At 35.7% G+C, this 15,260-nt stretch overlaps 2 protein-coding genes and 2 non-coding genes across 4 annotated transcripts in view; 1 reads left to right on the top strand and 3 right to left on the bottom strand.

The window, feature by feature from the left end:
• Positions 1-443: 443 nt before the first annotated feature.
• On the bottom strand, positions 444-515 carry TRNAC-GCA. The gene has a single exon. It is a non-coding gene; the product is annotated as a tRNA-Cys (tRNA).
• A 685-nt stretch (positions 516-1,200) lies between these two features.
• Positions 1,201-4,158, top strand: LOC113860732 (pyruvate dehydrogenase E1 component subunit alpha-3, chloroplastic-like). Its single transcript, XM_027493233.1, has 3 exons — positions 1,201-1,609; positions 2,013-2,793; positions 3,877-4,158. Exons 1-3 carry the CDS (start codon positions 1,394-1,396, stop codon positions 4,152-4,154), a joined length of 1,275 nt encoding a protein of 424 aa, XP_027349034.1. The 5' UTR covers positions 1,201-1,393; the 3' UTR covers positions 4,155-4,158.
• Positions 4,159-5,146: 988 nt separating this feature from the next.
• Positions 5,147-15,260, bottom strand: part of LOC113860731 (conserved oligomeric Golgi complex subunit 4) — a 28,281-nt gene continuing 18,167 nt past the window's right edge. Inside the window, 2 exon segments of the mRNA XM_027493232.1 lie at positions 5,147-6,102; positions 7,141-8,696. Of these exon segments, the coding sequence (XP_027349033.1) occupies positions 5,473-6,102; positions 7,141-8,696 (2,186 nt within the window). The 3' untranslated portion in view covers positions 5,147-5,472.
• LOC113864054 lies at positions 14,326-14,432 on the bottom strand. Its single transcript, XR_003504660.1, has one exon. It is a non-coding gene; the product is annotated as a small nucleolar RNA R71 (small nucleolar RNA).

Below are 15,260 nucleotides of genomic sequence, written 5' to 3' on the forward strand. Positions count from 1 at the left end.
ATTTGCTTCTTAGTAATTATTCATTGACGAGACTAGTTAAACTTGGCATGGACTCTATAAGACGATCATGCATTAATTATGCTAACATAGTTTCAGTTTTATCTTGATTCTCTTCTCTAGCCTCTCTTGCATTTGGGATGCGATGCTTTACATATTTAAAGAGGATGAAATTTTTCTAATAAGCTTGAAAGAAAGAAATGCATTCTACAAGTTTAATAATGAATAACTAAACAAACAAAATTATTCTTACATTGAATAAATTGTCTATGAATAACTTTTAAGGAATACGTGAGGTCAACTTAAAAATGTTATTATTGAAAAGGTAGACATTCTTGTGTGTGTGTGTGTGCAAATTATTTGCAATTCTTTTTCTTTGTATACAATGTGTTTTTTTTTTCGTTTTCAAATATGTACATATATAAAAAAATTACAAAACAAAATATAGGGCCCAACCGGGTTCGAACCGGTGACCTCTTGATCTGCAGTCAAATGCTCTACCACTGAGCTATGGACCCAATTTATCAGGAGCAAGATAAATAAAGTATTCAAACGATAACAGAGAAGACATCGTTGGCGCAGTTTGATCTTTGATGGGTAAAATTATATTATCGTCTTCCTTTTGTATCTGTCCTCTCGCTACCAATCCAACTTCTATTGTTGTTTATAATTAATTAAAATATTTCTAATTTTAGTAAATGAAATTATATTTTAAACAATCATTCTATCAATTTTAAAACCTTACTTAGTATTCATTTTATTTTCTGAATTCTGAAAGTCGATAGTAAACATTTAAAATTAATTATCAACAAGTTTAAAAGTAAATTTTTTTAAACTAAATCATAATATCAAAATAATTTAATTATAACATGTATTATTCTACCTAAGAGGAGGGTCTACTTGAGGAGAGAACAATCTAATTCAACCATATATTAAAGAAGAATATACTTAGATTTTTTTTTCCTAACTTTCTATTGCTTCCCATTTATTTTTTTTCACCCATTTTTACTCCATCCAAACAATGCCTTAAGAATTTTGTAGAGGTGTGAGATTATGTGCTGGTTGGATTGGTTAAACAATAATTTGAATGCAATATATATAAGAAGAGAAGTAGTAGTATTTGTAGGAAAAGTTGGTTGTTTATTGGTGGCCTCCCTCTCTTGTCTCTCCGCTCGTTGCATAAGTGGAAAGGTAGGTAGGTGAAAGAGTGAAAGGGCATCGATTGCATTGTGTTGTATTATACATCAATCATCATATCAAAAATTAAATAGCCGAAGAAGAAGAAGACGAAGACGGCGATCTCCACGTACCTCACATTTTTCACTCTTCATTTCCTGAAAGTGCAAAGCCTCTCTGTTTTTGTTTCTCTCTTCCCTTTTTCATTCACAGCACAAAAATGTCTTTCTCCGCATCCAACTTTGCTCGGCCTCTTCCTCTCCATCTCAGATCCAATGACAAACACATCTCTTTCCACCCATTCACTCCCTTCCTTGGATCCGCTCCCAAGCTTCGCTTCATTGCCCCCATTAAGCTTAATGCTCGCTTTCCTTCCTCTGTTTTCTCTGTCTCCAATGTTGTCAAGGACAAGAAGGTCAAATCAGCTGCCAATCTGGTACCCCTTTTACGTTTCTTTTTGTTTTCATAATAATATTTCCCTTTCAACAAATCACTATCACGAAGAAAAGTTGTTTGTTGGTTAAGCATGGCATCGATCCTGCATAATGGGTTTCTGGAAAATAAATAATAAAAAAATCAACTTTCCGCTTAATTCAACGCATCCAATCAATTTATAAGCTGCGTGATTCAATAATTTCTTTCAAATTTGTAGATACTTCCCATTCTGATGATATAGGTTTTTGTGAGAAACTTAAGAAAAGAAGAGATCTTCTTATGCTACCAGCCCAATTAGCTTCAGATTCTTGATAGTATGTGCTGCTGTTGCTACCTATGTTTGTGGCTGTGGTTTGGAAATGAGTGTTTGAGATTGTTGTTTTTATTTGGATTTGTGTGTGCAGCTTATTACGAAAGAAGAAGGCTTGGTGCTCTATGAAGACATGATATTAGGTAGGGCCTTTGAAGACATGTGTGCCCAGATGTATTATAGAGGCAAAATGTTTGGTTTTGTTCACTTGTACAATGGCCAAGAAGCTGTGTCAACTGGGTTCATCAAGCTTCTCAAGAAAGAAGACTCTGTAGTGAGCACCTACCGGGACCATGTTCATGCACTGAGTAAGGGGGTTCCTGCGCGTGCTGTAATGAGTGAGCTCTTTGGGAAGGCCACAGGATGCTGCAGAGGTCAAGGTGGATCCATGCATATGTTCTCAAAGGAGCATAATTTGATTGGTGGGTTTGCTTTCATTGCTGAAGGGATCCCTGTGGCCACTGGAGCAGCATTTTCCAGCAAGTATAAAAGGGAGGTGTTGAAAGAGGCAGGTGCTGATTACGTAACATTGGCATTTTTCGGAGATGGAACATGTAACAATGGACAGTTCTTTGAATGCCTAAATATGGCAGCTTTGTGGAAATTGCCAATTGTGTTTGTGGTGGAAAATAATTTGTGGGCTATTGGCATGTCACATCTCAGGGCAACTTCAGATCCTCAGATATGGAAGAAAGGGCCTGCATTTGGAATGCCGGGGGTTCATGTTGATGGGATGGATGTTTTGAAGGTCAGAGAGGTGGCAAAGGAAGCCATTGAAAGAGCCAGACGAGGAGAGGGACCAACTTTAGTAGAATGTGAGACCTATAGATTCAGAGGACATTCATTGGCTGATCCCGATGAGCTTCGTGACCCTGGTGAGCATCTACATTAGCTTTCTTAACCTAGAATTTACTTCAACTGTACTGTTAATTTTGAAGTAAATTATTTTAATGTTCCTTTGAATTTCTGATGGTATCTTCAGTGGTACTATACATGATCCTCATTCGATAATTCTGCTGTGTAGCTTACCATGCTTTAACTTCCTAGAAATTTAATTTAGAGCACTTTCTCTGGATGTTAGATGTTGACAATGTTTAACATTAAGAATAAGATCATGGATTTGGATCATTGACATTGAACTTGAAGTCATGCACTCTAAGCTTGTTAATGGTGTAAAGATGTAACACTTTGTAATTTGATATTGGAATCATGCCAACTGGATAGAGATAATCAAGTTTTAAACAGTAAAGAAATATTTCTCTTGCATAAACTATGAATCTCTTAGGCTTGAGCTAGTATCCTTAAATTTGAAATGATTCAAGAAAAATTGGTTGGGAATTGGCTCCCTTTCACTATGCGACGTGTTGATCTAAACTGAATTCTTCACTTTATTATTATTTTTTCTCAAAAGTAACTTTTTTCAGCATTTTGACAGTAAGTGCAAACCATCATGGTGCCTGACCAACATCCCTGCTGAAATATGGAAATGAGGATAAAAGCCAATGGCTTGATTAACATTTATCAATTTTTTCATTAAGGTTTTTAATGTTTTTGATTTTTCTGATTGTCTGATGTCAGACGTTTTGGCCTGGTATTTTTCTGCCTGTCAATGTGTTAACAATATGGATGTGAATTTAATTACTTTAACTATGTTGACCTAATTCAAATTATGTTTTGAAGGTTTTAGTTGCTTAATTACTTAGTATATCTAGCGTAGTTTACCTTTTAAGATGCCTGCAAAGTCTATAAATATCTGTTTCCTATTTATGTTTAACTGTGTTATTCTCACAGCAATAGTATTGTGATTGCTACAACTGCGCTCCTAATTTCAACAAGACAGCAGATGTCTATGCCATGATCAAATGAGTCACATCTTGCAATAGTTTTCTTTGCATCTTCTATTTATGTCTGCCAAATCCATAAAAATTATTCATCATCATCTGTTTCTTCTTTGGCAGCTGAGAAAGCACACTATGCTGGTAGGGATCCCATCTCTGCACTGAAGAAATACATGATTGAGAACAAACTAGCCACTGAACAGGAATTGAAAACCATAGAGAAGAAGATTGATGAGGTTGTTGAGGACTCTGTTGAGTTTGCAGATGAAAGTCCTCTTCCACCCCGCAGCCAGCTTCTGGAGAATGTCTTTGCCGATCCAAAGGGTTTTGGAATTGGACCTGATGGCAGGTACAGATGTGAGGACCCAAAATTCACTCAAGGCACTGCTCATGTCTAATCTTAAGTCTGACTCTCATTCATATAGTTACTAGAGGATTTGTTCTATAGGTTGTTTTTGTTTTTCCTTCTCTTATATTTATCATTTTTCATAGAACTAGTGTCAACAGTGCAATCCCCAAAAGTTGATTGCCTTGTTTTTACAGATTTCATTTTATAGCCTATATTGACTGTAAAATTTAATCCTGCTTTTTGCTCGAGTTTTTGCAAATATGATAACCATCCATGTTGTAGTGGACTTCCCTAATATTTTTCAGACGAGGGATCTTGGGAATTCCAACACTATGGCATGATAATTAGTAATTCTTCACTGCATTTCTTATAACACCCTTGCAAACTACACCAATCTCAACCAGCATAGATATCCTTATATAATCGACAAATTAGAATTGCGTAGAGGATTCCGTAGATTTGCTCGTGATAAATTCCTTCCAAATAACTGAATTTATTTTTAATGCTTGCAAAGCAAAGTATCGTTTTCTTACAAATTGCTGTGTTATATTTCATATAAAAGAATAATTTTCAAGCGGGATTAATTAAATTCATATGTATCAGCGTGTAATTAAAAGTTTGTGCACCAACTCAGTCGTAAAAGTATTTAAACAATTTTTTTTATGTGTATTTAAGAATTTAATAAATTGTAAATATTAATTAAAAATTAAAGCATATGATGTTTATTAATATATTACATTTTGTAATATCTAATATTTTTTTATTAAAATTTATTTCTATTGTGCGTTTTTAAATATGCATCATGAAATGGATATTTAAATAAGTAACCCAATAGTGTATATTTTCTCCTTTAACCCATGCAGGGCATTCATGAGGCAAAACCCTTCTTGAATCCTAATGGTGGCACTAGGCATAATATAAGCGAAATCCCGGATATGCTTGCAGAAAATATCAGAAGTTGATCCTTTCGGCGTTGCCAGCACTATTGTTTTAAATAAGAATGCATGACAGTTTGGAAGTAAAAACACTGAAAGAACCTCACCAAACATCGACCTTCATTGATTTGGAACATGAACTCAGACTCAAAATGGTTTACACAAAATAAAAAATAAAAAATTCAAAATTGGAAAGCGGGTAACGAAGAACAATGACCGTTTCACACAAGATGCTCTGTATATAACCATTGTCTGTCCTAGGTAGCAAATCTGAATAGAGCTGTGTATTCTTTCGTTTTTGAAGCTAGTAATCCAAAAACCACAATAGTAACACCAAAACTACTAACAAGACGGGTGAAGCTGTAATACTTATCCAATGAAAATTAAAAAGAAAAAAAATAGAAAGATCAAAAGAATGTTGGTAGACGGATATTACAACTTCAGAGCAGCTATTGCTTCTGGTTTAAAATCAACTCGCAAACCCAATACCCGCCTAACCTCTGCTGGAGTTAATCTCCAGGTCATAGGTCCAGAGTTCTCACCCCAGAAATCTAGAATCTCAGACACCTTTTCTAAATTTAAAATCGTTGCCATTTGAGTAAGACGTGCAAACTTGTCTCTAACAGTTCTCTGTGTCATGATGCTGAAATGGCTTACCAAAGCTCTAGCATCTCTGTCAAGCTGAAGCCCACCAAGCTGACTAAATCTTTTTTGCATCATAATCACTTCTAGCCTCTTCACAATGAAGTCAATAATCAAATGAACAAATGTGTCGTAATTGTTAGCAGTCATTAGTGGCTGCAGCCATGCCACATTTGTCTCAACAGCGTGGAGAAGTCTTTGAACCCATGGATCATTTACCTCATTATCTGCATACTCAGCCTCTGAAAGCTCATAGCTGATTGTTCCTACACTGTCTAATACTGGTCGTATTCTTGGTGTTATGGTTGCCACAAGTTGTTCTATGCCAGCATTCAAAGCTTGCTTGAAAGCATTGCTGCTATCTGCCAACTCAGTCAAACAAGATTTTACCTTTTCCCGATCACCTGGCGCAGGAAACACCTGTAAAGTAATTCATTCAGTTACTTCTGCAATTTCCAAATTATATATATATACACACACACACACACACAGAGGCAGGGTAAAGTGCCATAAATAAAAACATGACCTATATAGTTTTCACATCCACACACGACAAACCAACAAAGAGCTATGTAATTGAGTAACACTTCATAAGCTCTTAACTCTGTTCCAGCTACATTCTTAAAAGTCAAGGAGGTGCAGTTTGTGAAGCTAAGGACAAATATGTTCATAGTCAATTAGCAAAATTGCAACACTGAAGAAGCACCCACAGTGCAAGAAAAAGAATCCTTCCCAATCCAATCAAAACTTCCAAGATTACATCAATCTCTATAAGTACCAAAGAAACACAGTTGCTATATGGATTCATGGAACTATATAGATTTTATGATGAGATAAATCAGACTTTTCTCTGGGGTCATCACCAGGATTATTAAAATTGACCTTTTGAAAGAATCATGTAAGTACATGGTTCATAAAGTGAAATTTCAATACCACATTACTACGATTTCTAAAGCATACTTGGGAGTATATTCCTCTAATCAATCATCTTCATATTTTCAAAACAATATCAGCCAAGGACTGTAACAAGTTTAGCCGTGGATTTATCACAACATTCAGGAGACATTGACAACCTCGATCTGTGATTCTGAAGTAGCCAGAATGTGAATCTTGAAATTGTTTTGTTCTACACTTCTATCTTTATTTATCCAAGACTTATTTATGCATATCATGTAAAACTCTAATCCATGTCACTACAATTTTAGAACTACATCCCGTGCAAATGAAATGATAAAGAAATTCCATGCACCTGGTTATGCCAAAAAAAATAGCCCCATCGGTTGTCATAATGATTTTTATTAAAGAATCAAATTCTTTTATGATTAATTCCTATACTAGGAATCTCAAATTCTCTTATAATGGAACACCAAATGCAATGGTGGACCAAACACACTACTTTAATGAATTTCATTGTGCATGCAGTATAATTGTAAGGTACTAAAATCATATGCCACCCACCTCAGCACAATGTTCTTCAATTTCATGTTTCAGCTTCAGGACATACTCACTGCTAACATCCATATTATTCAAAGCTGTTGCAATTTCTGTCCCCGTCTTGTGCACGCCAACACCGCCAAAGAACAACTTTGCACCAAGGTTAGGTTCTCGTATCTTGTGCTGCAAGGCTTCATGATATTCATTGCTCAGCAAGCTACTAGCCCCACTCAAAACCGCGACAACAGAACTAATATTGGAAGTGGATATAGCCCTCCGCAAGCAGCTCTGCAAGACATAGAACACATCATCCACCATAGAAGTGGTGAGGCTGTCAGGCACCTGTTCATCAATCCTTATCGCCTTCCTAACATTCTCCACCATGAAGAAACCCTCCAAAATGACATAAAAGCCTGTCAAATCCTGAGCAACCTTGCTGAAACTGCCACTCCGGAATGCCTTGGTGGCGCGAGGGAGCAATTCGGGGTCAACAGAAGTGAGCCCTTTGATCTTGGAAATCATGAAGTCAGTATAATCCTCACCCAGCTGCATAAGGGAGAGAATCTCCTCCAAATACAACTCAACCTCTCGCGGGTCAGGACCCTCAGGACCTGCTCCAACAGCAAGCAAATTGTTGTTGTGTGCATTAATCTCAGAAGACAACTTACCCAACTTCCTATACTCCATATACTTGTTCAAGATGACAGAACCGCGAGAATCACACTCCTCTTGAAGCTCACAAATGGCATACACAATTCCATCCTCGCCACAAAGACCACTCAAGATCTCACTGTTCTCCTCAATGGCCAACACAATGTCCTTAAACAAATTGGTCAAACAGCCAACAAAATTGACATTCCGCTGATCCATCAACTCCACCAATTGCTCAAACTCCATCCTCGATCTCATCCCAATAACCTTCTTCAGGTACCCAACGTAAACCTGCAAACCCTCTTCCTCGAGACCCAGGGGAGTGAACAGGCGAATGAACCTGAGAATGGCGGGGTGCTCGCGCTGATCCATGGCTGCGGAGAGCTTCTTCCTCACGATCCCTTCGAGTTGCTTCTTCGCGGCCAACAAGCGGTCCCTCTGAACCTGATCGGAACCAGAATCCTTGTACTGCGCGTCGATCTGGAGGAAGGTCTGGACATAGCGCGCGGCGGATTCGTAGTCCTCGGCGTCGAGGGCTCGGTGCACGCCTTCCAGGGAATTGGCGCGGTCAACGATGGCGTCAATGCGGAGGAGCGTGGAGCGGACGCGCGACTGAGCAAGGTCTAGCTCGCGGACCTTGCGGCTGACCTGGTCGGCGAGGTGGCAAGTGGAGGTGACGTTGGCGAGCATGTAGTCGGAGTCGGAGTTGACGATGTCGAGAACCTCCGAGGAGCGCTGGAGTTGGAGGAGGTGGCGGTCGAGGTCGCTTCGCTGGGACAAGAGGTCGTCGAGTTCATCGTCAAGTGCTCTCTGGTGAGCTATGCACTCGTGAAGCAGACGCGTCATCGCCCCAACGTCCGTCAGAGAACGCACGTACTCCACCGCCTCCGCCGTCCCGAAATCTATTGACGACGATACACTGCCGTTTTCTTGATCCGCTCCTGTCCCATTCGCCTGAGTAATTGTCCCCATTTCTTCTCACACCATCACATTCAGATTGACGTTCAGATCAGATCTGAAATGAGCAAAAACGATACCAAGAAGAAGATGATGAAGAAACCGACGTTTTATTTACACTCCATTGTTTTTAGATAATTTCATTTGATACCCTAAATTACACGGCAAGCAGCCAAGCATTGCATAAAATAGATGTTTTCGAGCTTTTGTTTTTCAACTAGTAAGTCATATTACGATCAAATAATAAACTTAAGTTCATCTTATAAATAAATTGAATAATTTACTCATGTACAAATTATATACATATTTTAAAATAAAATCTTACATCAATAAAAAAATGATAATAAACATAGTATATAACTTTATTATATATAAAAAGTATTATTGTGAATCTTGCAAGAAATAAGTACGTAAATTAAAATTAATTTTTTCAATTTTAGCTTCACTCTTATTCCAAAAAAAAATAAATTATATATTTTTAAATAAAATCATATAATTTTAAAATATTAGATACCCATTTATTATAATTTTTAAAAACTTTGTCTGAAGAGTATATTATTGTTATTATTATTATTAGGATTTTTAATTTTTGTTTACTTTATATTAAAAATTATAAAATACAATTGATCATGATTAAACATAAATTTAAGTAAATATATTTTAATAGTGATTAACAATTGACTCTCAAATTTATTAATTTTCATAACATATAATTATTATAAAAAAATTATTAGTTTAAAAATCATGATAATTAAAATAAAAATAAGTCAAATTACTAATTTTTTTAATAACATAATTTACTAGCCTTATCACAATAAATCTATTATTAATTATAAAAAATAAATTAAAATAAAAAAATTAATTATTTTTTAAATTTGCAAAATGAGATTTAAAATAAAATTTATAAAATTTATATTACAATAAAAATATGTTAATCATCTAAGAAATTTACGATGTGTTTAAATCGCTTATTATGAATACACACTTTTTTTTTTTTTTTTTCTATTTTGTTATACAAAATTATAAAATTTGAAAATAAATATTGTTAAAAGATTAGTAAAAAAAAATCCGAAATAACGTTTAAGTCTTTAATAGTCATTTATCAGATAAAAAGAAAAAAACTTTACACAATAAAATTATATTATTAGTTCTATGTCATTTATCACATAAATTAATCTTTTAAATACATCTTGATTCACATGAAAATGATATAAATACCATCTTATTCTCACTTGTGGATCTCATGACAGTCTCAAGGAGCCAGATTTTGAGAATTATAATTCAATTATTATTGTTATATAGAGTCTATGATAAATTGTTATACTTTTTCTTATGACTTAATCATTATCGAAAGGAACATGTTTGTTCATCATCAACATTTAGTGTCCACAGTCTGCCATTTAGTATGATTATTTGTTCATGAGTTCTTACTATTTGTGTGGCATGCAGCTGTACCAAATTTTGTACTATCTAAAGGTATAATGAATAATGCTGTCAAAAGCTTGCAGTCCAGTGCAGAGATAGAAACAAAGTTTTAAATCATCTTCACATGAGCTAAAAATGTTATGTTCCATGAAAATATAATATTTTTTTCTTCTTTGTTGTTCTTTTCCATTAGAAGATAAACGTTTTTTCTTTTGTTTCAAAATCAGATTTATTAGAACATTTTTAGTCCTTCTTTGTTACTGTCATTAACTCCCAATCAACAAGTTAATAAAAGACTGAAGCACTTAAGGGTATTTTTATAGTTGGTGAAGTCTCAAGGACATGACTTTGAATATTATATCTCCTAAAAAGTTGTAGTGCATTGTATATCGTCCTTGTCACGATGAATACAAAGGGTAACACGGGCTCATGACAAAATTGGGAACCGAAAGAGAGGTGTAGTTGATTCAAAACCTCATTATACATGCAAAAGGCTTGAGAGCTTAGTTTGTGAATTTTGGTTCATCATATTATTCTATCACAATCGAGATAACAATAACTGAGTTTAGTGAAAAAAATCACTGTATTGATAGTAACTGAGTAATGTGTATGCGTATTATTTATGTTCATGTAGTTAATAGATGAGAAAACTTACTGCATTAAACTTTTGTTTAGTTCTATTATAAAGATTAATAAAACGATAAAAAACAGAGGAGTAACATAATATAATACTGATAGAGAATAATTCTCTCTCTCAATATATGATGAAAACAATGATACACTATATATATACAATTGATCATAATTAGGATAGGATCAAAATAGTACTAATTTCTCTACAATAAAGAATATTTATAACCTATAATTACAACTCACTATTTCTAAAAACTACCATAGAATTTTAATAGCTATTTATTTACAAATCAACATCTGATTGGGCCAAGGAATCATGGGTCCTGTAAAATTGCTTTGGGCTTATTTCTGTTAACCCCCCACAAGCTGGAGGTGGGTAGTATTCTACTAATTCCAGCTTGGATACATTAGAGCAAAAAGATTGAGGAGGCAAAGCTTTAGTGAACATGTCCGCAAGTTGATGACAAGAAAGGATAAGAAGCAGCTTCATCAAACCGGCTTGAAGCTTCTCACAGACAATGTGACAGTCGATTTCCAAGTGCTTTGTGCGTTCATGAAAAACTGGGTTTGCAGCGATATGGAGAGCACTTTGATTATCACAATATAATACTGCAGACTTGAAGCAATTAACTTGTAAATTAGTGAGCAAATATGACAGTCATTGCAACTCACAAGTGCTAGTGGCTAGAGCTCTATACTCTGCTTCCGAGGATGATCGAGACATTGTGCTTTGTTTCTTGACTTTTCATGATACCAAGGAATTCCCAAGGAAGAAATAGTATCATGTAATCGAGCGTCTAGTGTCAACACAAGTTGCCCAATCGGCATCACTAAAACCAATGAGATGGAGTAATGAATCTCTTTTGAATAAAAGACCTTTGTTCAGGCAACTCTTAAGATATCTTAAAACTCTTCTAGCAGCACCAAGATGTGACTTTGTTGGACAAGTCATGAATTGGCTAAGTTGTTGAGTTGCAAATGCTATATTTTGCCTTGTTGTGGTGAGATAAATTAAACGACCAACAAGTTGTCTGTACTGCATCGAATCATCAAGTAATGCGCTATAATCTTCTTGACGAAGTCTTAATGAGCTATCCATAGGTGTAGTACTTGGCTTACACCCCAGCATTCCAGAATCAACAAGTAATTCAAGACAATACTTTTGTTATGAAACATAAATTCCCTCATCAGAATGATTCACTTCCAGACCAAGAAAATATTTAAACTTTCCTAAATCTCTCACACGAAAATTGGAATGAAGAATATGTTTAATTTGGCCTATTTCAGAATTTGAGTTTCTGGTAATTACTATGTCATCCACATAGATCAATAATGTTGTAAACTTACCACTATTGTGTTTCACAAACAAACTGTGGTCTGCATGAGCTTGTTTAAAACTAGAAAAAATTAATAGTTTAGAGAGTTTCTCATACCATTTGCTGCTGACTTGTGATAAATACTCTAAAGACTTAATCCTATATTATGATAATTGAGAGTTTTTAAGCTATTCATTGATTGATATTATAATTAATCTCATTTTATTTATGTTTCAGGAAAAAGGATCAAGGATATGAAACCTCAAAGATGTCGAGAATTGAAGAAAGAAAAACCCAGAGATATACACGGGCAGATACACGCCCATGTATATGGTTGTGTATCTCACTGGAATGCAAAGAACAAGGAAATATTCAGCCAGAGATATACATGGGCAGATACACGCCCGTGTATATGAGCGTGTACATCATTGGTGTTGTTAAGGAATGCATCATTTAGGCCAGAGATATACACGGTCAAGGTGCATGACCATGTATACAAGCGTGTACATCATATAAAGATTTTGAAGGCCAAGTATCACAGACCAGAAATGTACACGGCCGTGTACATGAGCGAGTACATGTCAGGAAAGATTTGAAGGACGCCTATTAGAAAACAAAGAAGTACACGGCCAAAGTACATGGCCATGTACTTGGGCGTGTACTTTTACGCGCGTCAGAAATTTAACTTTTGCGAGAATCCTAGGACAATTCCTATAAAAGGAGAACTGGTCTTAAACCTGGGAACGCAGTTTTTTGGAGACAAAAGACTCAGAGACGGCAGGAGGATAGGATTAAGCGTTTTAATTCATATCTTTTGTAATTTTAGTTTCAGGATGTTTAGGTTCTAACTTTCCTTTGAGTATCTAGACGTAATGAATCCTAATTGACTAAATTTTCTAGAATTCTTCTAATGCTATTTCATGTTCCTTTCTCTTAGGTTTAATTGAGTAGTATCAATTTTCTTCTATCTTGTTTTCTTGTTTGAATTTGAGTAAAATTCTTGCATGAATTTAACATTGCTTAATTAAAAAGACTTGAATGTATTTCTAGAGATAGAAAGACATGAGTTTTCTGTATTAGGATTAATCCTAATTATGGAATTCATAATGAACTTAATGCAACCTAGGGGTATTAATTAAGGAAGAAATTCTGATTGATCAACTGAGGGTTAGGAATTATTATCCTTGAGAAAGGTATTGATTTAATTTATAATTTCCTGCAGCGATAAGGGTTTAGAACTAAGTAGTTGAAGAAGAATTTCAGTTATTTGGATATTTAGGAGGATTTACAGTCTAGATACTTGCCTTTTTTCCTTTGAATACCTTTAGTTATAATTTTCTATAATTTATTTTCACAAGAATATTTGTTTCTTTTAAATTATTATTCTTTTACTTTTACCAATTTCATCAACAAAGTTTATTTTTCATATTTATTAACAATTACGCAATTAAAGAAAAATTTCTTAATAACAGTCCCTGTGGATACGACACTTTGTACTTTAATTTTAATAATATTACTCCGACAACGGGTATACTTGTCCAGTAATTCAATTTTTACACATCAAGTTTTTGGCGCCGTTGCCGGGGACTGTTTAATTAGGATTCCCTTTATTACGTATTTACTAATTTTATGTATTTCTTTAGTCTTGAATTAACTTAACTATTTTGCTTTCATTCTTTTTAGGAGCTGATTTTTCTAGTGTATGATCAAAACTCGTTCTACTGCACTGTCTGAAAAACTATTTGAATTTGACCCAGAGATCGAAAGAACTTTGCAAAAAATTCAGAAAGAGAGGCGACTACTAGTACAGAGGGAAAACACACAAACCCACATGGAAGGAATGGCAAACAATGAAGATCAACCAAGGACCATGTCCGATTATGCTCGTCCATCATTAACGGGGATAGAGTCTAGCATTGTCCGTCTGGATGTGCAAGGAAATTTTGAAATAAAGCCCAATGTTATTCAGATGGTTCAGCAGTTTATTCAATTTGATGGGTTGCAAGATGAAGACCCAAACGCTCATATCGCTAATTTTCTGGAGATCTGTGATACTTTCAAGATTAATGGAGCTACTGATGATGCAATCCGCTTGAGGCTATTCCCATTTTCTCTCAGGAGCAGAGCAAAGCAATGGTTGAACTCTCTCCCGCGAGGATCTATCACTTCATGGGAGACTATGGCAGAAAAATTCTTGGCGAAATATTTTCCTCCCGCTAAAACTGCCAAGATGAGGAATGATATCTCTTCCTTCTACCAGTTAGAGACAGAGACATTATACGATACGTGGAAGAGGTTCAAAGAATTGTTGCAGAAATGCCCACATCATGGGATTCCGGACTGGCTTCAAGTGCAAACCTTCTACAATGGATTAAACCCAGCCACAAGACAAATGATAGATGCTGCAGTTGAGGGCACTTTGAATAGCAAGACACCAAGGGCTGCACAAGAACTGTTTGAAGAAATGGCAATGAATAGCTATCAGTGGAGCTCCACTCGATCCAAACCTGCAAAATCGGCGGGGATCTATAGTCTTGATGTAGTGACATCCTTGGCAATACAAGTTGAAGCCTTAGGGAAGAAGATTGATGGTTTATCTGTTAACCATCTAGTTGCTCCAGTGATGAGATGTGATGTTTGTGGAGGAGGCCACCCTAATAATGAATGTCGAGCTACTCAGGAAGAACATGCCAATGTGATAGGAAACAGACCACCGTACCAAAATTATAATGGCATGAATAATCCGGGCTGGAGGAACTATGCAAACCCACCGTGGAACAATAATCAACAACCAATGCGGAACAACACACCCTCAGGGTTTCAACAAGCTCCACATTAACCACCACTCCCAACTGAAAAAAAGTCAAACCTTGAGGAGCTGATGACTAAATTCATTCAAACCTCAGAATCTCGGTTTCTATCCACCGAGACAGCACTAAGAAATCAACAAGCATCAATCCATAATCTGGAAAATCAGTTGGGTCAAATCTCTAGACTCCTCTCAGAAAGACCCCAAGGGAGCCTACCTAGCAATACTGAAACAAATCCTAAGAAGTAGGTGAAGGCAATAACATTAAGGAGTGGCAAAACATTGCAAGAAAGGGGAAAGCAAGATGCAGAAAAAGCTACAATTGAAGAGAAGGGTAAAGTTCAAGAGGAGAC

This window comes from Abrus precatorius, unplaced genomic scaffold (genome assembly GCF_003935025.1).
Source record: "Abrus precatorius isolate BTA unplaced genomic scaffold, Abrus_2018 Scaffold3, whole genome shotgun sequence".
Taxonomy (NCBI): domain Eukaryota; kingdom Viridiplantae; phylum Streptophyta; class Magnoliopsida; order Fabales; family Fabaceae; genus Abrus; species Abrus precatorius.